General features: G+C 53.4%; 1 protein-coding gene across 1 annotated transcript in view; it reads right to left on the bottom strand.

The window, feature by feature from the left end:
* Positions 1-566: 566 nt before the first annotated feature.
* Positions 567-27,978, bottom strand: part of LOC131586391 (zinc finger protein 850-like) — a gene marked incomplete at both ends in the record, with an annotated part of 76,423 nt that continues 49,011 nt past the window's right edge. The window contains one exon of the mRNA XM_058853221.1: positions 567-989. Within this exon, the coding sequence (XP_058709204.1) occupies positions 567-989 (423 nt within the window). The remainder of the gene's footprint in view (positions 990-27,978) is intronic.

Here is a 27,978-nt window from a genome sequence, read left to right on the forward strand (position 1 = left end):
AGCAGTAAATCTACTTTAGCCATAACACAAATGTAATTTAGCAGTAAATCTACTTCAGCCATAACACAAATCTAATTTAGCAGTAAATTCTCTTTAGCCATAGATTTTAGCACAAATTTAATTTAGTGAGCCTAATTCATGTCTGAACCACTGCACACCACTGGCCAGGATGCAGGGCAGGGAGGGAAGTATCAGCCAATGGCTGTCTAGCTTGGGAAATTTGAATTTGGTATTCAAGTGAGTTCTGAATAATAAACGAGGCTGTTTTGTCTGATGAGCAACTGGAGCATGAATCGTGGATTTTGTCTCCTCACTCATGACCAGCATGTTACAGATACACCTTGGGCAGTACAAGAGCCTGGCCAGGGCTACACCCAAGATGGACCAAAAATGGTCATAAAAATGAACAATTCATCACGAGGTCCCATATTTTTAGAAGTTTAGGTCCATCTGCATATTGGGGTTCATTGTCCAATTACAGCTTCAGATGATGAAATCCCACCCTTCTTGTTTTCTCTCTTCAGTCCACCCTTCCTGCAGTCGGGGCAGCGGAAGGGCCTCTCATCCGTGTGAATCCGCTGGTGCAGGAGGAGAGTGGAGCTGGTCTGAAACCTCTTCCCACACTCACCACACTCGTAGGGCCTCTCCCCAGTGTGGATGAGATGGTGGATGGTCAGCTGGGACCTCTGGCTGAAGGTCATCCCACACTCCCCACACTCATAGGGACGTTCCCCAGTGTGGGTCCTCTGGTGGATGATCAGGTGGGATCTCTGGCTGAAGCTCTTCCCACATTCCCCACACTCGTAGGGCCTCTCCCCAGTGTGGATGCGCCGGTGACGGATGAGGTTGGAGCTGCAGCTGAAGCCCTTCCCACATTCCCCACACTCGTAGGGCCATTCCCCAGTGTGGATCATCTGGTGGCAGATCAGGCTGTTGCTCTGGCTGAAGCTCTTCCCACACTCCAAGCACTTGTAGGGCTTCTCCCCATCCTGAAGCTGCTCATGGACCACCAGCTCAGAGCCCTGGCTGGATCTCTGGCCGCCTTCCCGGCACAGGGTGGGTCTTTCCTCCTCAGAGCACCCTGGGATGGGTTTGGAGCCCCTCCTCCTGCGGGATCTCTGAAGCTTCTCCTCCCCGTTGCATTCCTGCACTGTGGAGCTGCTCAAAACAGCCTCTCCCACGAGGTTCTGCTGCAGGGATTTGTCCTCCCTGGTCTCCATCCTCAGCTCCTTGTCTGGGGGAGGAAGGACAAGGAGAGGATGGGATTTGCCTCCGTGCCAGAGGGAAGGGGAAGGAGATCCCCCCAGTGCGTCCCCGGCAGGACGGCGTCGGCAGCGGGGTTGTCCTGCAGCCGGAGGCCAGGCTGGGCTGGGAGATGGAGCAGGAGAGAGGGGGAAAGGGGCACTGACTTCCTCCTCACCTGCCTGGGTGTCCTGGGGCATCTTCCTCTTCCTCGCAGCCTCCTTCTCCATCTGGACAAGGTTTGGGAATGGGAAATCCTGGTTTGGGGAAAAATACAATTCATGAGCACATTGGATTAGAGGGTTCCTCCTGCCCAAGTCCATCTCTAGAAATTCCAAGCTATCCATAAAAACCTCCCAAACACCAAGATTCAGCCCTGAAAATTCCTCCCAGGAGTTCCCCATCTCTGGTCTCTCCCCTTTGGTGTTCAGGGGTTCCCCCCGTCCCAGCTGCTGGGGGTCACGCTTGTATTGGTGTTCCCCTGTCTACTCAATCCCTGTCCTCCCCAGGCTGCTGGGAGTGCCAGGAATCTGAAAAGTTCCCCTCATTTCCATCTCCCCACTTAGGGATGCTGGGACCACCCAGTGTCGCCCCAAGGGGCATTTTCCGCTCAGGTTTGCAGTCCTTAATTCTTAAATATCCCCCCCAAAAAACCCAACCCAGGGACCCCCCAGGATATCTGGGCTGAGCTCCCCCTCTCAGGGCACCTGTGGGATGGGGGGTGATGATCCCACAGGTGGGGGACTGTGAATTCAGGGAGTTCGTGACCTCTTGGTTCCTTCTCCTTTCCCTGATCCTCCTTTGTCCCTCCTCTTCCCGTTGAAGTTCATTTAAAAAATTATGGTATGTCCCAAGGGAAGAACTCACCCTTGGTGTTGTGTAAGGTCAGTCCCTACCTAACCTCCCTTTTCTTTTCCCTTTCCCATTGGCTGTAACCTCCCTGTATCCCCTGGCCACCCCCTCCCCCAAGTTTAAGAGAGCACCCGAGGAATCTCAGCCTCTGTCTTGTCCCAGGCGATCCACATACAATGAACCCAGGACCACGTCTCATAAGTCTGAGCCTTCTTTGTCTAAAATACCTTAGGTCCATGTTGGATATATTTTGAGACCCCTTCCCGCCCGTGTTCTGAGAAGGGCGGACACATCCCCATGGGGGACAAGAATGAAGGGGTTTGTGGAGTATTTACAACATCTTCCTCCCTCTCCTCCCCTTCCATCCCTCCTCCTTCTCCTCCCTAACACCAGCTTCTTCTCCTACTTCCATCCCTTCACTCTCTCCTTCTTCATCCCTCCTCTTCCATCCCTCCTCCTCCTCCTCCCCCAGGAGCAGTGACACCCTCGGTGCCCCGTTCCCAAACCCCTCACAGCCCACGGCAGGAGCGGGGATGGAGCCGGGACAGGTCGGGATGGGCAGCGCGGGGCTCTCCGCTGCTCCCACCCGCTGGGGACGGGGGGAACCCGGCCCGGGGAAAAGGAGAGGGAAACTGGGAAAATTGGGGGCTGCAGATCCAACCTGGGGCTGGCTGGGGACCCTGGCTGGGGACTGCCAGCCCTTGGGGCTGCTCTGGGGAGATGCGGGAGGGGGGAACACAGAGAGGGCTGGGGGATCCCAGGAGTGGCAGCACTGGCAGGGACTGGTTTGTACTGGGATCATCCTGGCAGTGGCTGGGATTGCACTGGCTGTGTACTGACATCATACTGGGATCATACTGGGAGCAGCTGGGCCCATGCTGGCTGAGACTGGGATCCCACAGAGGGTGACTGGAGTCATACTGGGATCAGACTGGGATGATACTGGCAGTGAGTAGGAGCCTCCAGGGGGCAACTGAGACCAGGTTGGGGGCAAATGTGGTATACTGGGAGTGAATGGGATCATGCTGACGCTGACTGGGAGTGGTTGAGAGCAAATGGGATCATGCTGGAAGGAATTCGGAAGGACTGGGAATATGCCCTGCGCTCCCCAGAACCCCGGGATCGCCCCCCATAGGTCCCATAAGTGTTCCCCAAACCCTCCAGGATCCCCGAGTGCCCCCTCAGCGCCCGTTCGGGACCCCCCAAAGCGTCTCTGGACCCCCGAATGCTCCCAACCCCACAGATTCCCCTTCCAGCCACTGCTGGGAATTCATCTCCCATCATCCCACAACACAGTTCCGCGCCCAAACCTCCTGCCGTGCCCCGCGCCCTAAAGAGCCCGGTTACAGCTCCCCAGGTTCCCCCCAAGTGCTCCCGAGCCGTATACATTCGCCCCGAGCACCTGCAGCCACGGCTCGGACGCAAAAGTTTTCTCCAAGCGCTTCCCCACACCGCCAAACGCGCCTTCTGAGCCACTTCCGGGACTACAGCTCCCATCATGCTCCGCGGCGCCCATAGAGCGCTATTCCAGCCGGGACTCCATCTCCCGTCATGCCCCGCGCCTCACCAGAACCCATTGGAGCTGCGCCTACAACTCCCGTGATGCTCCGCGGCCCCATTAAACCGTATTATACCGGCGCCTACAACTCCCATCATCCCCCGCGGCCCATAGATTCCCTGTTACAGCCCCCCAAGTGCCCGCCCGGACCCCGAAGGGCCCCCAGATTCCCCTCCCTGACCTCCAAGCGCCCCCCTGGACCCCCAAGTGCTCCCCCGGACCCCGAATTGTCCCACAGAATCCCTAAGTGCCCCTCCAAGTGCCCACCCGGCTCCCCCAAGTGTCCTCCAGACCCCCAGGTTCTCTCTAAATTCCCTCCCCAGACCCAAAACTGCCCCAAATGTTCCCCAGAAAAGTCCCCATGGATCCCAAAGTGGTCCCTTTTATCCTGTCTGAGAAAATTATTAAAATATATGATCAAAGGACTAAAAATAGGTGTAATTAGGATAAAGAGGGAGAAATAGTGATCAATTAATGAAGGGAATTGTAGTACTTTGAACCAAGGACTGATAATGTTTTTAGTTGCTAAAATTGTATCAATTCTTTCATATAAATATAAAAATTAGGTTATAAAAATGCAGAATAATATTATTGTAAAAATTAAATTTTTATTTTAATTAATTTATTAGATATTAATTATAAAGAAAAATTTATAAATGTTCTCAATGCTTTGGGATGTCAATCCCAGGTGGGCGATGTCAGACATGCTGAGGCTCGGGGATGAGGAGCAGGTTGTCCAAACAGGGGCAGCCCACAAGGGGCTCATTCTTCTCTGTGACCAGACCTCCTAAGGAGACATTCAGCATCAGGATTGTAAAGAGTAAATCGTGACCTCCTGATCAGTACACAAAGATGTTTTACAGTTTGAACAGTAGAATGTTGTCACCGTAAGGGGCCTTCTTTGTTAATATACCTCATGTTGTGCCATGTTTGGTAAATACCAGTCTTGTTGTAACAGCCTTCTTTGTTAAAATATTGTTATAAATGAAATTAGAATTTTGACAACTAGGTCCCTTTGGTTAATGGCAGTTTAATTAAAAATGAATACAATTTACTAAATTGAATAGTAATGTGGTATAAAAGAATTCAGTTTAGTAAAATAATACAGTTTAATAAAAAATTAAAATTTATATATAATCTGCTAGAAATTAAGTATGATTAAAGCATAAGCAAAACTGACCAGGCTATGGAGGCTTCCCACATTGCCTCATGTTCAAAACAAAGCACTTCTGGCTAAACTTACATACTGTATGCTTATACATATTCATTAATGTTTCCTGTAAGTTTCCTCCTATTTCCGACTTTTCTGACTTTATGTCACTTTTGTTCATGGCGCACGCCTCACTTGTTTTTAGGGGGTCTTCAGTCTTCTTTTGGTGGTCTTTTGGCAAAGGCTTCACCTCTTCCTCATCGTCCTTTGGATAACCTTACAGGTTTGTGTGTGTGTACTAAGCGTTGTGTTATGTTAGTCTACTAATTAGCCTTATGTTTACTAATCTTTAGGCCCAATGCCTAAATTTGTTCTAATTTTGGTCCATCTCAAGGCCATTTTGGTCTTGAGACACCATTTATCTTCTAAACTACATCCTGTACCTTGAATTTGACATGCAACATCTGCAAAGGGGTACATCTGTTTTGTAACACTGATTCTTGATTTTTTCTAGTAATAACAACTTTAGTAACAGTTACACTTTTGTTAGCACAAACCAATTCCATTTATTACAACTGCAAATACCCCTCATGTCCCTTTTCATTGGTTTCCATGCTAACGGCCTTGCTTTCTTCCTTATTATGGATAAACTTGTATTTTCTCAATTTCTTCTTTTGCTAACTCAATTGTTTGGCCTGCAGATCAGCTGCTAAGCCCATCCACATTCACCTCTTAGTCTTCAGAGGGAAACTTTGAGCACAGTGAGAATCTCCCAGTGTGCCAGAGGGTCCCTGTGTACCAGCTGCAGCTGGGGCCTCAGCCATCTCCTCTCTCAACAGGTTCCCCTCTGCAGCTTCACAAGTCCAGCCAAACACCTCCCTCAGGGACACCTGCACCACACATTTCACATCTCCATGCCCATACGTGATGTCCCTGTCACAGCTGCATTACCAGCTTGCTGCTGTGCAGATGCTGCCACCACCCAAAGCAAGGCCCTGTGTCCCTGAAGGGACCCGCCCTGCTCTGTGGCCTGGACTGAAGGTGGGTCCCTCCTGCCAGGGCAGGGCCCAGCACAGCTCTTCTGTTCCAATAAAGAGATGGAGCTCTCACCCCAGTGTCTGGCTGGTACCACCAGCAAAGCCCACACAGCACCAGCCCTGGCTGAGCTTCATGTCCAGGAGCAGGCAGGGCTGACCATGGTGTGGGCAGGCAGGAGCCAGGCAGGGGCTACTGTGACCAGCGGCAGGGCACTGAGGGGCTGGGGGAGTCTGTGTTGAGCATCCCTGGGATGAGGGCACATTTCCTTCAGTGGCATCACCTGGGCCTGGACCTCCTCCAGTGCCATGCCCAGGAAAAGAGGCATCAAGAACCATCAAGAGCATCTCCTGGGACACCGCCTGACCAGCAATGTCAGCAGGCAAAAACAAGGTTTTGTTTATCAATGACCCTTTGATGAAGTCAAAAATTTACAATCAGTCCAGTACAGACTGGAGTGCAGATGGGAGTACACTCAGGGGGTACAGCCAAGGCCATGAGGTCACAGCAGCCTGTGGGGTGACAGCAGGCTGAGGTGACAGCAGGCTCTGAGGTCACAGAGGTCCCAGAGCCCCGTGGTTGCACAGCACCACAAGGACCGAGCAGTCAGTCCTTGACCACGACTGTTGTGGCAGCAGCGGCGGCGGCAGCAGCGGTGCTGACATTGGGACAGCGGTGTCAGGACAGTGGTGGCAGCAAGAGCTGCAGGACTGGCAGTGGGCAAGGCACCATGGCCTTTGCTCTGCGCCTCCTCCTCCTGCTCCTCCTGGCAGTGGCCCTGCCTGACAGGGCTGCCCAGGCTGCTCCGTGGCGAGCAGGGCGAGCAGGTGAGCCGGCGGCCTGGCTTCCCTTTCCTGGGACAGCACTTCCTTCTCCCTGGGAAGCTTTGGGGATGGTTTTCCTCAGGGCTTTAGGGGGGGTTTCCTCTGTGGGAGGGACAGAGGCTTCAGGGGCCCTGGGCTGGTCCCACTGCCCCTCCAGAGATGTTGCACAGGGGCTGAAAAGAGGGTGGAGAGTGACCAGAGCCAGCCCAGAGCTCCCCAGGCCTCTCTGCAGCTTTGGCCATGTCCATTGACATCTGGCTCCCACAGCCTTACCCAAACCCCTTGCAGTGCCCAGTTCCCTGAAGCAGAAGGGGGTCCCAGCACATCATGTAATGGTTCTGATCTGTGCCTAGCACAGCAGGAAGGGATCCATGTCAGCCTCGCTGCCCCACTGCTGCTTTCATGGCCTGCAGGGCTGTTTCCCAGCCTGGCCTGGCTGCAGCTTCTCCCCAGCCTCTGCAGGAAGGCATTTGGCATCAGCTGACAGGGAGCCCAAACTGCACCATGGTCCATGCACACCCAGAGATCCCCTGCAATTTCCCAGTCTTGGGGCAGATGTGGAATGGCAGCTCTTTGGAGGAGGGAGGGCCCTGGCCTGGCTCCAAAGTTTTGATGGCTTCCTCAACCTTATCCATGACTTTGACAAGGATTGCCTTTTGAAGATGCCACCTTCCTGTTGGGGAACAGCCCCACCTGATCCAGCTGTGGCTCTTCCTTTCTCCAGAGATGAACCCAAAGGCTGTGCTGAAGGCAGCGTTTCCCGGAGGAAGCAGTGGCTCATGGGCAGCCTCTGCTGCAGGAAGGGAGGCCATGCCAGGCACAGTCACAGTCCCTGGAGGTAATTGCTGTGCCTCTGGGCCTGAGCCCTGCTGGGGCCTGAGCTGCCATCGCTGCTGCTTGGCTGTGTGAGCACAGTGCAGAGGAATTATCCTGAGCAGGCTCAGGGCACTTGGCTACTGAGCAGTCCTGCTGGGATCCCTCCATGGGAGACACGTCCAAAAACCTGGCAGCTGCTGCAAGGGGTGCCCATGGTGGGGAAAGGGTTGAGGGGGAGGGTAAAGCTCCAGTGTGCTCTGAGAGGGCCTGGCTCTGTCCCCTTGGGCTGGGGGAGCTGTCCCAGCTGAAGGACGGAGGGCAGGAGAGAGGGCAGGAGGGAGGTTGGGATATCGGTGGCACTGAATGCTGCGGCTTGGCCCAGGGCTTAAAGGTTTCCTCTGTGGCAGGGAGAGCCCAATGAGAGTCCCAATGCCCCACCAGGGTTTTGCACAGGGCCTGCAAAGAGGGTGGAGAGTGACCAGGAGCCAACCCAGAGTTCCCCAAGCCCCTCTGCAGTTTTGGCCATTTTTATTGACCTTTGGCTCCCACAGCCTTACCTGACCCCCTTGCAGTGCCCAGTTCCCTGAGGCAGAAGGGGATCCCAGCACACCATGGAATGGTTCTGATCTGTGCTCCTTTCTAGACAAGCGTGGTAGGAAGGCTTCTCCAGCAGCTTGGCTTCATGAAGATTTTCTGCCTCTGGAGCCCCATGCAGGTATGTTCTCACTGTCCCAACAAGGAATAATCATTGACAACCTGTCACAAACCAGGTGACAGAAGCTGCTGTGGCTGTTGAGTTACAGGTGTGTCTGCAGCAAGGACATTTCAAGCTCCTTTGCTGGTTGCTGCACGCAAGCCCAGCTCCCATCACAGGGGTGAGTTGTGTGTCCCTGCTGATCCCACAGGCTGAGCCCTGGTTCTGTGGGATCCATTCATCTGAAATGGAAATACTTTCTGTTAAGTTTCTCCTAGAGGGAGGAACAAACCTACGGGAGACAAGATGCTGAGTGAACTGGATAGACGCCATGGTGGGTCCATGTCCCTCAGCCTTCTCCTGAGACTCAGCAGCCGGGGGCTTTCTCTGCACATCTGGACACACCGTGCCCAGCACAGCAGGAAGGGATACATGTCAGCCTCGCTGCCCCACTGCTGCTTTCATGGCCTGCAGGGCTGTTTCCCAGCCTGGCCTGGCTGCAGCTTCTCCCCAGCCTCTGCAGGAAGGCATTTGGCATCAGCTGTCAGGGAGCCCAAACATGCACACCCAGAGGTCCCCTGCAATTTCTCAGTCTTGGGCTAGATGAGGTGTAGGGGCTGTTTGGAGGAGGGAGGGCCCTGGCTAGCCCAAATAACCTGGCTTTTCTCCTGATCCGTATCCATGACTTTGACAAATATTGCCTCTTGAAGATGCCACCTCCCCAATGGGGAATGGTTCTGTCTGATCCAGCTGTGGCTCTTCCTTTCTCCAGATATGAACCCAAAGGCTGTGCTGAAGGCAGCGTTTCCCGGAGGAAGCAGTGGCTCATGGGCAGCCTCTGCTGCAGGAAGGGAGGCCATGCCAGGCACAGTCCCAGGAGGTAATTGCTGTGCCTCTGGGCCTGAGCCCTGCTGAGGCTTGAGCTGTATATCTCTACTGCATGGCAGTGCCTGCCTTTCAGGGATTTTGCACAGAGCATGGAAAAGGTGTTGAGAGTGACCAGAGCCAGTCCAGAGCTTTCCTCAGGCCCCTCTGCAGCTTTGGCCATGTCCATTGACATCTGGCTCCCATGGCCTTACCTGACCCCCTTGCAGTGCCCAGTTCCCTAAGGCAGAAAGGGATCCCAGCACACCATGGAATGGTTCTGATCTGTGCTCCCTTCTAGACTGGGATCGTGACATGGAGCATCTGCAAGTGCTGGTAGATGGTGGTTTGAAGACCTTGCCAGATGCTGGAGGCAAGTTTTCAATGTCCCTTTCTACACAGAATAATCAGTGTCAAGGTGGCAAGAGCTCACTCATGTGCCATTCCCTTGAGAGTCTGAAGGTTGATGGATTCTGGAAACCTCGCCCTGCTCCCTTCTGGAGCCCTGAGTGATCCCACAGCATCGCTGTCAGTGGGAGGAAGGAGCATTTAGCTGTCAGTCTTCTTCCCGTGTGCAATGCCAATGTTCATTGTTCATGAAGAAGTTCAATGTGCTCTGTGCAGCCACGGAGAAGAGCAGAGAGGAAGGGGCCGGGCCCTGGGCTGTGCCCCGGGGCTGTGCCTTGTGTGGCTCATTTGCCGGCCGCACGGAGCCTGAGCTGTTCTGGCTGCCACTGCCAAGCCCTGGCCCTGCCTGGGGCTCAGTTCAGAGCTGCTGGCAGCTCCAGGGAGTCCTTTCTCTCCTGACTGCCATGCAAGGGGCTCCTTCCATCCCATTGTGGGGCCACTGCAGGCATGTGGTCCCCCTGCCCCTGCTGCTGAGTGGAAGGCAGAGATGAGGGAGTGCCTTGGAGGGCAGCAGTCACCCAGGTGCACTCACTGCCACTCCAGCCTGAAGAAGAATCTTCAGCAGTGTCACAGGAGCTGTTCTGTCCTGCCTTTCGTTGCAGATGAACTTGATTATGAGGATGATCTGGATTCCCGATCCATATCAATTACTGAGCCTGATGATGAGGAATATTCTGAGGGTAGGTGAAGGCCTTTCCCCCTGGGAGAGCTGCCAGCTCAGAGCCCAAGGCTCGGCCAGGGCAGCATCACTGCAGGTGCCAGGACAGAGCCGTGCACGTGTGTGCCCTCGCTCTGCGTGATCCTCTCACTGCTCCTGTGGCTCAGTGCTGCCTGTGCAGCAGAGATGAGAGAAGCTTCTGTGGCTGTTGAGTTACAGGTGTGTCTGCAGCAAGGACTTTCCCAGCTCCAGAGCTAAATTCTGCAAGCAAACCCAGCTCCCTTCACTGGGGTGTGTGGTGCTTCCCTGCTGACCCCACAGGCTGAGCACTGGTTGCGTGGGATCCATTCCTGGGAAGTGGAAATACTTTATATTATAGTCCCCTGAGAAAGAAGAACAAACCTATAGGAGATAGTAATGTAGCAATGGGGGAACTCAAATATCTGGACATAATCCTGAATGATCTGGAGGGATGCCGTGGTGGGTCCATGTCCCTCAGCCTTCTCCTGAGACTCAGCAGCCGGGGGCTTTCTCTGCACATCTGGACACACCGTGCGTGGCACAGCAGGAAGCAGATCCATGGCAGCCTCGCTGCCCCGCTGCTGCTTTCATGCCCTGCAGGGCTGTTTCCCAGCCTGGCCTGGCTGCAGCTTCTCCCCAGCCTCTGCAGGAAGGCATTTGGCATCAGCTGACAGGGAGCCCAAACTACAGCACAGGCCATGCACACCTGAAAATTTCCGGTCTCGGGCTAGTTCACATTTAGGGTCTGTTTGGAAGAGGGGTGGCCCAGGAGCATTTCCAAAACCCTGGGCATTTTCCTGATCCTTATCCATGTCCTTGACAAGTATTGCCTGGAGAAGACCAGCACAGCACAGAGAAATTGTGCCATTCAAGCTCAGGGGGTTGAGCAGTCTTGTGCCAAGGGGTGGCAAGGTGCCTGCAGGCCCCAGCTCTGGGGGAAACAGAGAACGTCCTGGCTGTATCCAGCGTGCTGCCAGCTCAGCAGTGGAGCACAGCACGGCTCACGCTGCCCATTGCTCCCACAGATGCAGCTGGCACCACAACACATGCTCAGAATATTTGGGAAAGCATGAGAAGAGTTTTCTACCAGGGAACACATGGTTTGATTAAGTTAATGGCCATTGTGGCTGGTGGAGCAGTTTTCCTGATGATGTGCTGTGCTGGAATCTGGTATTGCTGGAAGAGAAAACGGTGAGTGTTTTGTGATCTCGGCCTCAAACAGTTTATTGAAAGGCTGCTCATAGTCAGGAAACATTCCCAGTGAGGCTGCTGTGGACTTGTGGATAGTCCTTGGTTGCCCAAATAACTCTGCTGAGAGTTCTGCTGCTGCCCAGGCCTTTCATTGGCCTCTTAATTGCTGGGCCTTGTCCTGGGGAGCCCGCTGGGGCTGCAGCCAGTGCTGGCTGCCACTGAGGCTGCCTGGCCAAGAGCAGCCCCAGGAGCAGCGGGCAGAGGCAAAGCAAGGTGGGCAGGAGAAAGAGCGGGGACGAGATTGTCCCTGACAGGCAGAGGTGCTCTGGGGCCCGCTCCTGGCCAGGGACCCTGCCCAGAGCCATCCCCTGCTCTCCAGGGCCTTGAGGGGCAGCTGTCCAGCTGGGCCAAGCTGTGCCAGCAGCTCCAGCCGTGCTGGGGAGCCTTGGCAGCTCTGGGCCCTGCTGTGCAGGAGGGTCCCTGTGTGCCAGCGGCAGCTGGGGGCCTCAGCCACCTCCTCTCTCCACAGGAGCACCTCTGCAGCTTCACAAGTCCTGTCAAACACCTCAGTTTGGGAGACCTGCACCTGTCATCCTGCATCTTCAAGCCAGTGTCCGTTGTCCCTGCCACAGCTGCATTATCAACTCATTGCTATGCCCATGCTGCCACCAACACACAGAACAGAAGTCTCTGTCCACAAAGAGTTTGGCCTTGGTCTCCAGACAGGACAGAAGGCAAGGGTCTCCTGCCAAGGCAGGGCTTGAGTCCAGCAGCACCTTTGGGCTTCAGCTCTGGTATCTGGCTGGTACTACCAGCAGTGGCAGAGCTGCTTGGTTGGGCACAGCCCAGACTGGGCAGGCAGCAGCCAGGCACATGGCTCCTGAAACACCATACTACCTTTCTTTTTTGTTTCGCAAAATTAGAAATTTTTAGAAATATTTAGATTTTTTTTTTTTTTTGTAGAATAAATCCACAAATATTTCTTCCCTATTTCCATGTCAGTTTAGGAATTTTCATTGTAGTTTTATAAATCTGATAAGAGTAGAATATTTTTACATTTCTGCAATAAAAAATAAAATTGCATTTAATTCTTAATGCTTACTGTTGCACCACCAGGACAAAGCCGGCCCAGCGCAGAGGAATTATCCCCAGCAGGCTCAGGGCACTCGGCTACTGAGCAATCCTGCTGGGGTCCCTCCATGGGAGACACTTCCTGAAACCTGGCAGCAGCTGCAAAGGGGTGCCCATGGTGGGGAATGGGCAGAGGGGGAGGCCAAAGCTCCAGTGTGTCCTGACAGGGCCTGGCTCTGTCCCCTTGGGCTGGGGGAGCTGTCACGGAGCAGGGAGGGTCAGGGGTGGCAGTGGCTGCTCAGGGATGGGTTTGGCCCATGTCCCTGGAAGGAGCCACTGCCCAAGCAGCTGTGCTGACCCTGGGCTCTGCTCCCGGCTTTCTGGGCTTTGTTGGGTGGCACAGCCTGTGCCAAGGGGTGGCAAGGTGCCTGCAGGCCCCAGATCTGGGGGAAACAGGGAATATCCTGTCAGTATCCACCGTTCTGCCAGCTCAGCAGTGGAGCACAGCACGGACTCACGCTGCCCATGGCTCCCACAGATGCAGCTGGCACCACAGCACGTGTTCCCAATTCCCAGAAAGGCATTGGAGAGGTTTCTGTCATGGAACACACTGCTGGCTAGAGTTAATGGCACACCTGGCTTTTCTATGGCATGCAGGTGATGGGGGACCCCTGTAAGGCTGCCAGATGATTGGGGTCCATCGTGAGGCACGGGCAGGGTGTTGTGTTTTCCAGTAAGACAGGCACGCGTTTGGGTCTTTTGTAAGTGGTGCATGTGGCTGAGGTTTCCTCTTGAAATTCTTAGGGGAATTGGGATCACTTCTATGGCAACAGGTGACTGGAGAACCCTGTAAGACTGGCAGGGGGCTTGAGTTCCTCGTGATTTACGTGGTGGTTTAGTGGTTGCCATCAAAGCCTGGAGAGGAGCCGAGTCCTTCCTAAAGTGGGCCGGGGGCCGGATTCTTTTGTGAGGCACATGAGATTATTTTGGGGTCTCTCAAAAGGTGTGCACAGATTTCCTGTGAGGAACAAGGGATATTTTGGGGTCCCTGCCAAGGTTTGCAGAGATCCCTCATGAGGCACAAATGAATATGGTCTCTCCTAAGATTTGCAGAGATCCCTCATGAGGTGTGCAGTAGGGTTAAACTAGAGGGGTTTGTTAGTCTTCTCAGCACAGCAAAGGGACACTCTCGGTGGAGGTTGTGCAAAGCTGGCAGGAAGCTTCCTGCAGAGCCTCGGGCCTTGCCTGTGGGCTGTGCAGGCAGACAGAGCCCATCCCTTGGGGACCGGGGCCAGGCCGGGCCTCTGGACCCACCGCGCCCTTGTCGAGCCCTGCCCCATGGCTGGGCCGGGCCAGGTCAGTCCCCAACAGGGAAGGGCTGAGGCCCTGGGTCCGATGGGGCTGCCGAGCAGTGCCCGAGGCACAACAAGGGCCTTGCTAAGCCCTGGCTCTGTGCTGCAGACAAACACACATTTACAGCCACAGCTGCTCCCTGAGCCACAGGAGGCACCCGGGGTTACATCTCAGGCAGTGGCTTCTCTGCCACTGAGGACCTCCTTGCAGGGCCTCGTTCCCTAAACAGGATGGGGAGCCCAGCACACCATGAAAACGCTTCTGATCTGTGCTCCCGTACAGACTGGCATTGAGATATGGATTGACGTGCAGTCCCGGTCAATCACATTGTGAAGATCATGGTGCATGCTGGAGACAACTTCTCAATGTCCCTTTGCTGACAGAATAAGCAGTGATTATTAATCATGGCCAGGAGCAGTCCCAGGAGCTCCAGGCAGAGGCAAAGCAAGGTGGGCAGGAGAAAGAGTGGTGATAAGATTGCCCTTGAAAAGCAGACAGCAGGGACCCTGCCCAGAGCCATCCCCTGCTCTCCAGGGCCTTGAGGGGCAGCTGTCCAGCTGGGCCAAGCTGTGCCAGCAGCTCCAGCCGTGCTGGGGAGCCTTGGCAGCTCTGGGCCCTGCTGTGCAGGAGGGTCCCTGAGTGCCAGCGGCAGCTGGGGGCCTCAGCCACCTCCTCTCTCCACAGGAACGCCTCTGTAACTTCACAAGACTGGCTTCAATCTGGGAGAACTACACCTGTCTTTCTGCATCTCCAAGCCAGTTTCTGTTGTCCCTGCCAAAGTTGCATTATCAGCTTATTGCTCTGCCACTGGCATCTGGGCATGGGGCAACATGTTATCTTTGTTTTTCATTTTTAGAAATTTTTAGTGCTATTTAGAATAATTTTCGGTAGAGAGTAATCCCCAGATGTTTCTTCCCAATTTCCATATTAGTTTAGGATTTCTCAAAGGAATTTTAGAATTCGGCAAAGGTGACCCCATTTTTTTTTTTCTTATTTTTAGGAATTAAAAGTTTCTAGAAATATTTAGAAATATTTTTTATAGAAAGAAATCCACAAACACTTCTTCCTCATTTCCATGGTACTTTCAGAGTTATCAATGTAGTTTTAGACTTCCGAAAAACTTGGAATACTTTATACTTTTAGAATCAAAACTGAAACTGCATTCAATTGGAAATCTTTATTCTGGGAAGAGCTAAGACAACCCAAGGCACCCAGCCTACTAAAGAGGATTTTTTCCCACTGGAGATTTGTACCTAGTCTCAACAACCAATATAAAAGCTTTACCCAGATATATTCCAGGATTTCTGACCTGTCACTGTTGAGATGGACACGCTACACACACACACACTGACTTGTGCAGAGACTACAATGGCTTCTTCTGTATTACAAGGTGTTCTCAACTTTTATTCCCTTAAGAAAGCATGATTTAAGTCATTAGTTATATCAAAAGAGCTCATTATATTCATTGGACAAAGCAATGGCTCATTGTATTTTATTGGTACAAAGCAATTAATGTCAATAATTAATTGGCAAGAGTTTACAAGAGATTATTAAGGCACGTATGCTGATCACGTATCCCTGAACTGCAAATATTCCTTATGTATCTATTTTAGTAGTTTCTCTGTGTCCTGGGGTGACTTTATGATACTGGTATCCCCAATCGTCTGGTTTATGTTATATATTAAGTTCTGCACCTTTAAGACTGGATCTGAGAGCAAGAGAGGGGGTAGAAGAAGCCGCAGTTTGTGTTAAAGAAAAACATCACTCCCACACATCTCGCTCCTGGACTGTGGTGTCTGCAGCACGGACAGACAGCGGGACAGAGCTTCTCTCTGGCTTTTAGTTAGTTTTAGCTAGCTGAGGCAGAGGAGTTCCCTGGACCTTTGTTTTTTCCCTTTTTTCCTGGATCTGTGCAAGCCTGCTCTGGACTGAACACCCAGCCAAACCCCGGGAGCTCACGCCTGTGGCCCACCGGGGCCTGGGCCTCGGCACTTTCCAGCGCCGGAGGGACTGATAAGAAACTGAGCAAGCCGAGCTACACCACATGAAAAGGACTTTTCTTCCTAGACTTGCCATCCCATCGAACACCGAGAGGTTTTATTATTTAATATTACTCAATTGCTGTTAAATAAACAGCTTTTTCCACTTCTCTCCAAAGAATTTTTTTTTCTTTTCCCGGACTAGAAAGTGAGGAGGGGCATTTCCCTGGGGAAATCCCCATTTGGAGTTTTCCTTCCTAATCTGCCCTAAACTAGGACAAATACATTTTTGGCGCCCAGTGCGGGGCAAGAGAAAGTGGAAAAACCTGTACTGATTGTTGGTTGTATTTATTCTGTATTGGGATAAAGCAGTCAGTAGCCATGTTGTTTAGATACATAATATCTCTCAGGGTGGAGGCCTTCATGTCGATCTGGTCCCTAGAATTTTTTGACGTTTTAATACCTGTCTTTTCCCTCTTTCACAGTAGAGGGGCACAGATTAGAATGGTTATTGTGCTGGGCTTGGTGATAATTATTTATAGGAAGTTCATAGAACGACTGAAGTTTCTGTCAGGTATGTTTGGCTTATGGTTTCTTCGCCCGACCCTGCCTCCCAGTCCCAGTAGCACATTTTAGGAGTTTATTGGTAATTGTACCCAGTTTGTTAGAGGAAGAGCAGGGGATGAGGCTTTTCAGCCTTTTCTTTCCTTCTTCCCCTTTGAATCTGTTATGTCCCTCTTTGAGAATATCCAGTTTCCCCTGAGTGTTAAGGATACCACATTCCTGGTCACTTTCCTGGTAGTTCAGGTGTTAAGCTTCCTCTATATAGTCTGCAACTTCTCTAGAATGAGGGCTGAGATATCCAGAAGAGCCAATGAAACCCCTGCCCCAGAAGTAGACTCAGGTGTGAGAAATCCTGAGTGGTGTAGAGAATGGGAGAGAATTGGCCGAACTCTGAAGGAATTTTCTGATCCCCCAGAAAAGTCCTGTGATCCCCCAGCCTGGGAATTTTCACATGAACAAATTCAGAACCCAGATGAAGTAGGGAAATATCTGGAAGAGAATTGCTGTGATGATTTTAAGAAGAAAAATCTCAGTGCAATAAGCTGGGCCCTAGCGTATGCTTATCGCACGCTGCTAGATACTGTAGGGGCAGAATCTGTTTCTATTGCTGGTGTGACAGGGGGATCACAGGACTTTACTTTAGTGGAAGCAGATGTGAGCCTGACTGGAAATGAGTGGAAGAAACACCCCATTGTGACTGGCCCAGAGGCCCCATGCATTTTAGGCATAGACTACCTCCGAAGTGGGTATTTTAAGGACCCAAAGGGGCTTAGGTGGGCATTTGGGATAGCAGCTGTAGAGACAGGGGGCATCAAGCAATTGAACACCTTGCCTGGACTGTCAGAGAACCCATCTGCAGTAGGACTCCTAAAAGCGGAAGAACAGCGAGTACCAATTGCCACCTTGACGGTGCACCGCCGACAATATAGAACAAATCGAGATGCTGTGATCCCCATCCACAAGATGATCCGAGAACTGGAGAGCCAAGGGGTGCTCAGCAAAACCCACTCACCCTTCAACAGCCCCATCTGGCCTGTGCGTAAATCTGACAGAGAATGGAGATTGACTGTGGACTATCGTGCATTGAATGAAGTGACTCCACCGCTGAGCGCTGCCGTGCCAGACATGCTGGAGCTCCAGTACGAGCTGGAGTCCAAGGCAGTGAAGTGGTACGCCACTATCGACATTGCTAATGCATTTTTCTCCATTCCCCTGGCAGCAGAATGCAGGCCTCAGTTTGCCTTCACGTGGAGGGGAGTGCAGTACACCTGGAACCCACTGCCCCAGGGGTGGAAGCACAGCCCCACCATCTGCCATGGACTGATCCAGGCTGCACTGGAAAAGGGTGAGGCTCCAGAACATCTGCAGTACATTGATGACATCATTGTGTGGGGGAACACAGCAGTAGAAGTATTTGAGAAAGGAGAAAAGATCATCCAGATTCTGCTAGAAGCCAGCTTTGCCATCAAGAAGAACAAAGTCAAAGGACCTGCTCGAGAGATCCAGTTCCTGGGAGTAAAGTGGCAAGATGGACGGCGTCAGATTCCCACTGAGGTCGTCAATAAGATCACAGCAATGTCTCCACCAGCCAACAAAAAGGAAACACAAGCTTTCCTAGGTGCCATAGGTTTCTGGAGGATGCACATTCCTGAGTACAGCCAGATCGTGAGCCCTCTCTACCTGGTTACCCAAAAAAAGAATGATTTCCACTGGGGCCCTGAACAGCAGCAAGCTTTTGCTCAGATCAAACAGGAGATTGCTCATGCAGTAGCCCTTGGCCCAGTCAGGACAGGACCAGACGTGAAGAACGTGCTCTACTCTGCAGCTGGGAACAATGGTTTGTCCTGGAGCCTTTGGCAGAAAGTGCCTGGGGAGACTCGAGGCCGACCACTGGGATTCTGGAGCCGAAGCTACAGAGGGTCCGAAGCCAACTACACTCCCACAGAGAAGGAAATCTTAGCTGCCTATGAAGGAGTCCAAGCCGCCTCAGAAGTGATTGGCACAGAAGCACAACTCCTCCTGGCACCCCGACTGAGAGTGCTGGGGTGGATGTTTAAAGGAAAGGTTCCCTCTACCCACCACGCCACCAACGCTACATGGAGCAAGTGGATCGCCCTCATCACGCAGCGCGCCTGTATTGGAAACCCAAATCGCCCTGGGATTTTGGAGATAATTACAAACTGGCTGGAAAGGTGAAAACTTTGGTCTCACGGATGAAGAGGAGCAGGAACAAGTGACACGGGCTGAAGAAGCTCCACCGTATAACCAACTGCCAGCAGAAGAAACACGCTACGCTCTGTTCACTGATGGTTCCTGTCGCATCGTAGGGATGAACCGGAAGTGGAAAGCAGCCGTATGGAGCCCCACACGACAGGTCACAGAGGCCACTGAAGGAGAAGGTGGATCAAGCCAACTTGCTGAACTCAAAGCTGTTCAACTGGCCCTGGACATTGCTGAAAGAGAGAAGTGGCCAAAGCTCTACCTCTACACGGATTCATGGATGGTAGCCAATGCTCTGTGGGGATGGCTGGAAAGGTGGAAAAAGGCCAACTGGCAACACAGAGGAAAGCCAATCTGGGCTGCTGATGAGTGGAAAGACATCGCCACCAGGGTAGAGAAACTGTCTGTGAGGGTCCGTCATGTAGATGCCCATGTCCCCAAGAGTAGGGCTAATGAAGAGCACCGAAACAATGAGCAGGTGGATCAGGCTGCAAAGATAGAGGTGTCAAAGACAGACTTAGATTGGCAACACAAGGGAGAGTTGTTCCTAGCTCGATGGGCCCATGACGCCTCAGGTCATCAGGGTAGAGATGCCACCTATAAGTGGGCACGAGACCGAGGGGTGGATCTAACCATGGACAGTATTTCTCAGGTTATCCATGACTGTGAGACGTGTGCCACGATCAAGCAGGCCAAGCGGTTGAAGCCCCTCTGGTACGGTGGGTGGTGGTCCAGATACAAGTATGGGGAGGCCTGGCAGATTGACTACATCACACTGCCCCAAACCCGCCAAGGCAAGCGCTACGTGCTCACCATGGTAGAAGCCACCACTGGATGGTTGGAAACCTACCCTGTGCCTCATGCTACAGCCCGGAACACCATCCTGGGACTTGAAAAGCAGGTCCTTTGGAGGCACGGCACCCCTGAGAGGATTGAGTCAGACAATGGGACTCATTTCAAGAACAGCCTTATAAACACCTGGGCTAGGGAACATGGCATTGAGTGGGTGTATCATATCCCCTACCATGCACCCGCTGCTGGAAAAGTTGAACGGTGCAATGGCCTGCTTAAAACCAGCTTGAAGGCACTGGGTGGGGGAACTTTCAAGAACTGGGGGATTAATTTAGCAAAAGCCACATGGTTGGTGAACACCCGAGGTTCCACTAACCGAGCAGGCCCTGCCCAATCTGAGCCCTTTAGAACGACAGATGGAGATAAGGTTCCAGTGGTACATATGAGAGGTATGCTGGGAAAAACTGTTTGGGTTAATTCTGCCTCCAGCAAAGACAATCCAATCCATGGGGTTGTTTTTGCTCAGGGACCGGGTTGCACTTGGTGGGTGATGCAAAAAGATGGAGAGACCTGATGCATACCCCAAGGGGACTTGGTTTTAGGGTGAACTACCCATGACACTGTGCTTGTATCTGTATCTGTATGTACATATGTATATAGTTAAAGTAGTATGTGTTTGTGTATAATTTAAAGGTTTAATATTTGATGTAACATTTTGGTATGGGAAAAAATTCGGGGTGGATAGTGTTGAGGGTTAGGTGTTCTTTTTTTTGTTTTATTTTGTGTTCTGGCCTGCCCAGGGAATTTTTCCCCATTATGTGCTGGGACAACCTAACTACCGGTACTTAGGGGTGCTCACAAAGGACAAAGAGTGGCCAAGACCAGGGTGGGGGGGGAGGGGGCAGAAAAGGAGGGTGGGGACAGTTTTTAGCTGGCTTTTCCTCGGCTTCGGGGAAGGACGTTTGTGTGCTGGGTCGCGGAGCTGCTGCGGTGGAGAGAAGGGAATTTCGCCATCACCCAGACGGAGCTGCTGCTTCTTCTCCTTCTCCCCTCTTTGTTGGTGGCCTCGCACCCCCTGTCCTGCCGGGACGTGTGGCAGTGCCAGGCACCGCCACGGAGCTGCTGATACACCTCATCCATCAGCCCAGGATCTCAGCTCATCCCTGCTGTTTCCAGCTGAGTGTTCCTCAGAGCCCTGCAGGAGCACCGGGACTGACTGCCTGAGGGGGTTTGTGAAAACAAAACCTCTCCTCCATCCCATCTCAGCCGAGAAAGCTGTCCCGGGGTCCCTGGTTCTGTGTTCTTGTTATTGCTGTAGTTATTGTTTGTTTGTTTGTCTGGTTATACTAGTAAAGAACTGTTATTCCTATCCCCAGATCTCTGCCTGAAAGCCCCTTGATTTCAAATTTATAATAATTCGGAGGGAGGGGGTCTACAATCTTTCATCCCAGGGGAGGCTCCTGCTCTCCCTAGCAGACACCTGTCTTCTAGAACCAAGACAAAGCCCTGAGGAATTGGGTGTCAGAGGCCACAAGCAGCCCCCAGGCAGTCGCCTTGTTCCTGCCACCCGCTGCTCTGTTGCTTCCCCTGAGAGACTGCCATGCCTGCGGCAGAAGCCCTCGAGGCTGGGCCTCAGCAGCCCCGAGGTGCCCAGGCTGGGCTGGCTGGGGACAAGGAGGGCAAGGAGGCCCTGCCAGGCCACGGCCACTGGGTGCCTGCGATAAGGGGCAGTGGGCAGAGGCAGGGCTGGCGGCCAGCCCAGGCCCCCGCGCCTGCCCAGGCCACGGTGCTGAGACTGAGGCTCCCCTGGCACAGAGCTCTGTGTCTGCACAGCTTCTGCCTCCATGGGGAGGGTGGTGATGTCTCCTCGAGCAGCGCTGCTGAGTCACTGCTGCTGAAGCGGCTCTGGACAGCGCAGAAACAGCAGCAGAGCGTGCACAGGAACAGCCCTCAGGGCTGGGCTGGAGTGGCCAGGATGCCTCCTTCTCTTGCAGGAATAACAGAGATGATGGACACAGTCCCTTCAGTATGTATGTTCTATAGGCCGTAGTTAGATTCTTCTGTAAATACATTTCTTAGATTGCAATTGCTATAGAGGTCCTTTAATTTGTAAATACATCTTATAGATTGTTGCTATGAAGGTTCTTATAAAGTAAATACATTCTGTAGTTTGTTGGTGGTGGTGGTGCTGTTGTGTAAATAAATTGTCTTTGTTTGTCACAGGCTGTCTGTCTTTGCATTTGCTTTGGGCACAGGCAGCATTTGCACAGTTGTGGTTTCCCCTTGCCCTGGGTTCCTGAGGCTGGAGGTCCCTGGGGGTGCTGGCACAGCCACCCTGGGGCTGGGTCCCCGAGCACAGGAGGGAACCACTGGCGGCGCTCCCAGCACTGGGCACCGCTCGTGTTCCTGGGCTGCTGCAGAGCGCTGTCCCCAAGAGCAAAGCTGTCACCAGCAGAGAGGGGGCTCTGACAGGAGCAGCCCCTGCAGCAATGCAAAGCAGGCAGGAAACCTTCTGCCACCCTTCCTGCTGCAGCCACAGGGACTCCTGGGCTGAGAGCTGGCATCAAGCTGCAGGGATGCAAAATCCACATTCAGGCTCTGAAGGCCTTTATGGCCTTGGGAATTGCTGGAGCCAGCATCTGGGGAGCAGCTTTTGCAGCTGCAGGGGCTGATATTAAGGGTGTCGTGGTTTACAGCTAGTAACAAAAAACTACTTATTTTTTGTTAGAGATATGGATTAAAATAAGAGCAAAACAGGCTTAAAACTTAAAAGGAATAAAGACAGTTTATTAACAAACTACTAGAATAAGAATACCAAAATAAACTTTCAGAGAACCCTTTTACTTTTCACTACTTGATCATTTCTTTGTACACATAACAACATAGAGACAAAAAAAAAAAAAATAGTTTTACAATCTTGGTGGTCAAAAACAGTCTCAATTTTAGAGTCTTTTCATCAGTCCCCGTAGAGAAACAGAAGTCTCTTTCTGCTAATCCATGGAGTTTCTAGAGTCCACTCCTCCCATTTCACACTATTCTGAAGTGTGCAATGGGTCAAATTGAATTTAGGGATGTTATTTTTAAGGATAAGTGATTCAAAAGTAAAAATCTTCTTCAGTTGTCTCTGTGAGCCTTCCTGGAAAACAGCCATCCCTTTGGCTCCTTTAAGGCTTTAAAATCTTCACTCACAAGTTCCAGCAACTCACAGCATCATAACTACTCTTCTTTTTTTAAAGTCCACTCTTTGAATACTCTATTCCTCCCATACTCTAGTCATGAATTAAAGGAGTCTTTAAACTACTGTCCATCTCCATAGCTGCAACAGAAAGACTTTTCAGCAACAAGCATCTCCTTTTCTCTCTTTCTTATTTAAACTTAACTCTTGTCTTCACTGTTTTTGGTGGTTTTATGATGTCTTACATGTTAATTGTCTCTCTCTGTCTTTTCTAAGAAAAAGGAGTAATCTGTTTGTTTATTCAGGTAGTAAAAGAATTAAAAGTTTTAAGAAAGCTGCAAAAGTTCATAGTGTCAGGTTTCAGTTTAACAGCAGACCTTGAAAACTAAACAAAAGCGTTAAGCTCGGCTTTTTCTGTCCTCCTCCCCCCCCATCCCTGCGGCCTTGTCCCGGGCCTGGGGGGGGGGGGGGGGGGTAACCACCACAAAGCTTGTTACCTCTCAAACGCCGGAAACCAGAAAGAGCGTGAGATAGCTCAGCATGTACTTCTTAAGGGGGTGTTTACAAGTTGAATTCACTTTTTAATGGTCAGATCTGCTATCAATTCTTGGAAATGGCTGGTAATTGGTCAGGAAGAAAACTCCCATCAGTCACCAGTAGCTTCAACTTCCTTTTTTTTTTCACTCGGTCTTAAAGGTGAAGCTAACCCATGACAAAGGGCTTGGAGCCCCCAAAAGCCTTGGCCCTCCTCTGCTTTGCATTGCCCCGTGCTCAGATTGTTCAAGGGACAAAAGCCAAGCGAGGGGATCCTGCCCTGCTTGCGTTTCTGCTGCTGGAACACGGGCTGAGACATCACAACTCTGGGGGCAGTGATGTTACAGGAGTCCTGGGACCACTTCCATTAGGGCCTGGAATGATGGAATCCTGGAATGGTTTGGCTTGGGCGGGACCCTAAAGGTCCTCTTGTTCAGCCCTGAGCAACCTCCCACCTCACCAGGTTGCTCAGGGCCCTGTTCAGCCTGTCCTTTAATGCCTCTCTGCACAGCCTGGCCAGGGCCTCACCCCCCTCACACCAAAGAATATTTTCCTAACATCAAATCCACTCTTGTTCTCCATTGGAACCCATTTCCCCTTGTCCTGTCACTACAGTTCCTGACAAAGAGTCACTCTCCCACTTCTCTGTAGCCCTTTCACACCCTGCAAAGGTGCTGCTCTTGCTCTCCTGGCTGCACGCGAGCATCACAGCCCCATCTCCTCAGCAGCCATCCGTGGCTTCAGATGTTCCTAGAGCAGGGCACAAATCAACTGCAGCCCTGCTACTTTGGTTGGAGCCTCCCAGTTGTATCCTAAATGAGCTGCAGAAATGCTCAGGTGCTTCTGTGACTCCAGTGGATACACACAAATGGTTGGCTTGGGATAACAACAGCCCTGTTTTCTACTGCCACTCTTGTGTTGGAGGTACCAACACTGGCTTGTTCCATTTTATTGGAGTGTCCTAGTTTGACACTAGGCTGGACACCAGGCACGCTGGTGCCGAGGCAGTGAGATAATGCTTCAGCTATGCAAAAAGCTGGATGCAGAAAGAATTAGTTACTTTGGAAAAGGGTATGTGAATGAAGAATTTTTTGGAAATCAGCAAATTTAGCATCGGCAGCCCAGGGGCTTCTTCTGCTGCCCTGAGCCCACAGAGCAGGGCAGCCTTTGCTGATGGTTTGAGCTGTTCCTAAAGATCCTGTTGGGCTGTCTGAGACACTTGGGCCAAGGCATTGCTTCCAACCTGGGCCACTCTGTCTGGGCTGGGTGGAGCCCCAGGGCAGGGGGCAGCGTGTGCAACGGCCCTTGGTGACACGGTGCAGCATGGTAACCGTGGAATGGAACGGGACAGGGTGTCCAAGGGCCCTTTGTGACATGGGGTGACATTAGTGTTGGCAGTGACACAGCCACGCCACAGTGCTTGGTGCACGTGACAGGGCAGGACGGGACAGAGTGGTGCTGTGAGGAGCCCCCGCACGGCGCACTCATTCCTTGCTGACCCACAGCCTTTCCGAGGCGTTACTCCTGCAGGTCACCTCGAGGCCAGACCACAGCACTCGGTGACCTGCAGCCTTCCCGAGGCTTCACTTCTGGTGAGGTGAAGCACCACACTTCTCAGGTGTGCTCGAGGCCAGACCGTGGCATTTCCTCACCGCGGTCCTTGACGAGGAGTCTCCTGTCCTTGTGGCACGAGCCCCTGAGACCTGAGTGCAGGACTTGCTGTCCTGCAGCCTTGCCAAGACTTCACTCCTGCAGGTGCCTTCCAGGCACGGCTGCAGGACTTGCCAACTCAGACCTTTTCCGAGCCACCTCTGCTGCAAGTAGCCATGAATCCAGGCAGTGCTGTTGAGCAGAGACCTCCAAGTGTCCCCAAGGTGACCGGGGTGAAGGAGGAGAAAGAAGGCCCTGGGACTGCCCCAGCACAGCAGCCTGGAGAGCTGGAGCAATTCCAGCCACCGCAGGAGGGTGAGTGGCAGACCTGGGCCACAGGGCTGGTGCCTGCAGCCAGCTTGGCCTCGCCCCATCCCATCCCATCCCATCCCATCCCATCCCATCCCATCCCATCCCATCCCATCCCATCCCATCCCATCCCATCCCATCCCATCCCATCCCCTGGGGACACGCCCATGGACAGGACAGAAGTGGGGCTGGGGCAGACACCCTGGAGCTGTACTCTGTGCCCTGGGGCATCCCGGGGCTGTCCCTGCCTGGGGAGTGCAGGGCTGGGCTGTGTTCTCCGGCCTCTCCCGCAGCCCCTCAGCTCTGGCTGCGCTCGCTCTTTGCCAGGAGCAGCCATGGAGCGCACTCGAGAGCAGGGACGCAGCCGTGGCCTGTTCCGCACAACAGCGCAGGTACCTGCAGCCATCCCCAGCTGGGCTGGGCCTGCTGTCCCTGCTCAGCCCAGCACCACGCTTGGAGCACTCCATGCAATGTCCCTCATCTCTTGCCCTTCTGCTGCAGATGATTTGCAAATTCATGAAGAGAATTCGGGAGGAAGAGACCAGTGCCATGGGCACTGTGGTCAGAGCATACTCTCCCATCTTCAAAACCAAGACCTGTGCTGCCCTGCTGGACATGCTTGTGGAGGAGGGTCCTTCCAGTCCAAAGCAAGTAAGCAGCCTGTGGCCTGGCTTCCATCCTCCCAGGAATTGCTTGGCCACGCCAGCTGCTCACTGTGAGCCTTTGAGGCCGTGGCAGTGTGGTGGGAAGGGAAGCACTTCTCTGGGAAGCTGGGCACATTACTCCTGCTGGCAGCTTTCCAAGTTTCCCTGTGCCTTCTCCAGGTGCCCAGCATGGTGAGGTACATCCACCAGTGGCTCGAGGCTAATGAGTTTCCTGAGTACAATCTGTGCAGGCCCCTTCTGGATCTGACAGAGGCACAGCCTGCTGACGTGGTGATGGCTCTCCTGCGTGTGGCCCCATCGTGTGACAGGTACAGGGCCCACGTGCCCAGAGGGCTCAGGGCATCACCCTGCACAGCCTGGCCCAGGTGTCTGACAAACAGAGGATTCCAGGGCCCTGTGGCTCCTCCCTTTGTCAGCCCTGGCACAGCAGCCCCCGAGCCTGCTGCCCTCAGGGGCCAGTCCCCACAGGGCTGGGCTGCCACTGAGGGGCAGGGGGCAGAGGCAGGGCTGGCAGCCAGTTCAGCTCCCTGCTGCTGCCCAGGCCACGGTGATGTGTCCCAGACCCCCCTGACACAGAACTCTGACCCCACAGAGCTGCTACCACCATGTGGAAGAGCATCATGTGCTCGTGCAGGGCTGCAGAACCGGCCGTGCTGATACTCCTGGATGTGCTGGGCAACTGGCCAGAGCACAGCATGTGCACCTCCGATGGGGACCACACGGCTGTCCCTGCCCTGGCTGTGAGTTTCTGCAACTGACCTTTGCTCACCCCAAGGTCACCTCTCCCTCAGGTCTCCATCCTCCTTCCTCCCATGGCATCTCCCTGCATCAGGCACTGGGCTCAAACCTGGCCTAGGAGCAGCTCCAGGGCCACCAGGCTGGCTGCTGTCCCTACATCTCCACTGGCCTCTCCCTCCCACGCTCAGGCCCTGCCACATGGACACCTGGGCACTGAGCGCTGACTCAGGCTGCTCTGTCCTTTGCAGGCAACTGTGGTGATGTGGAAGATGCTGCAGCTGCCCTGTGTCCCACATGCAGTGGCAGTGTATTTCCCCCGCCTCTTGGTGCATCTGCTCTTGCAAGTGCTCTTCAGCACACTGGATATGCCAGAGGAGGTCGATACCTTCTGGAAGAGATGCCAGGAGCAACACGGCCTTGCCATCAGCCCCAACAGGTGCTCCATGCCAGTCCTCCTGTCCCTGCCATGTCCCCAGGGCAGGAGCCCGTGCTCCCAGCATCACCTGGGCTTTGCTGTGCACACAGGTTTGCAGTGCAGACCCTGAAGGCCCTGCTCTGCCGACTGCACTATGAGGATGTGGTGGCGGCAGTGGAAGACGAGTGTGGCTGGGACACGCTGCTCTGTGCTGGCACGCACCACTGTGCCGTGGCTGTGCTGGCCAGGTGAGCTGCCCCCAAACAGCGTTTGTGCCCTGTGCCTGGGGTGCCCCACACAGTCCCCGTGGTCATGGGCCAGAGGGCCTTGTCACCAAGGGATGGCCAAGGACACTGCAAAAGCCTGGGAGAGGAGGGTTCCCAAGAGCAGCTGCCTCCCAAAGGGCCTGGGTCCCCTTGCAGGGTGGTGGAGAAGGGCCAAGCTCCTCCTGTGAGTCAGTCCATGGAGAGGTTTGTCCCGCTGGCTCAGGGTCTTGGTTCCTTTTTCCTCCCGTCAGAGCAATGCGTCACGTGTCCCTACCCTTGTGTTCTGCGATTGCATTCTACCTGCTGGGGCTGCTCAGCAAAGACATGGCACACGGGGATTTGGCCGCCATGGCATTCCTTGTGGAGGTGAGCCTGAAGGCCAGCGCTGCCTCGCTGAGCTGTCTCCCAGCTCTCTGCCCTCTCGGTGCCGCAGCCGCCCGGGACGGTGCCCACGCCCTGTGCTGCTGCCTGGGCCCAGCCCTGTGCGGTGCTGCCCCATCACCGGCCTGTGCTCTTCAGATGTTGGAGTGCCTGGACTCGAGTGAATACCGTGACAGCGTCCTGGAGATCACATCAAACAAACTGCAGAGCGAGTGCAGGGAGAGGCGTCGCTTGGCACTCAGAGGCCTTGTGGTGCTCGGCAAGAATTCCTCCATGGTGAGAAGGGGGCAGCGGCTGCCGGCGTGGGGCTGGGGAAGGCAGTGGCTTGCGCTTGGCTGGCCTTTGGCCACTGAGGCAGCTGCTGCCAGCTCTCCTGCCTCCTGCCTCTTGCCTTCTGCCCCAGGGCTTTGGCACAGGCCTTTGGCCTCTGGGCCCTGTGGCAGCAGGGTGGCATTTCACACACTTGTGTTCCACACAGGCCAAAAGAATGTGGAGCCTGCATGAAAGGCTCGTGGAGCTCCTGTGGGAAAATGACAGCGATGTGCTTGGGATG

The sequence above is a fragment of the Poecile atricapillus genome, chromosome 19, assembly GCF_030490865.1.
Source record: "Poecile atricapillus isolate bPoeAtr1 chromosome 19, bPoeAtr1.hap1, whole genome shotgun sequence".
Taxonomy (NCBI): Eukaryota; Metazoa; Chordata; class Aves; order Passeriformes; family Paridae; genus Poecile; species Poecile atricapillus.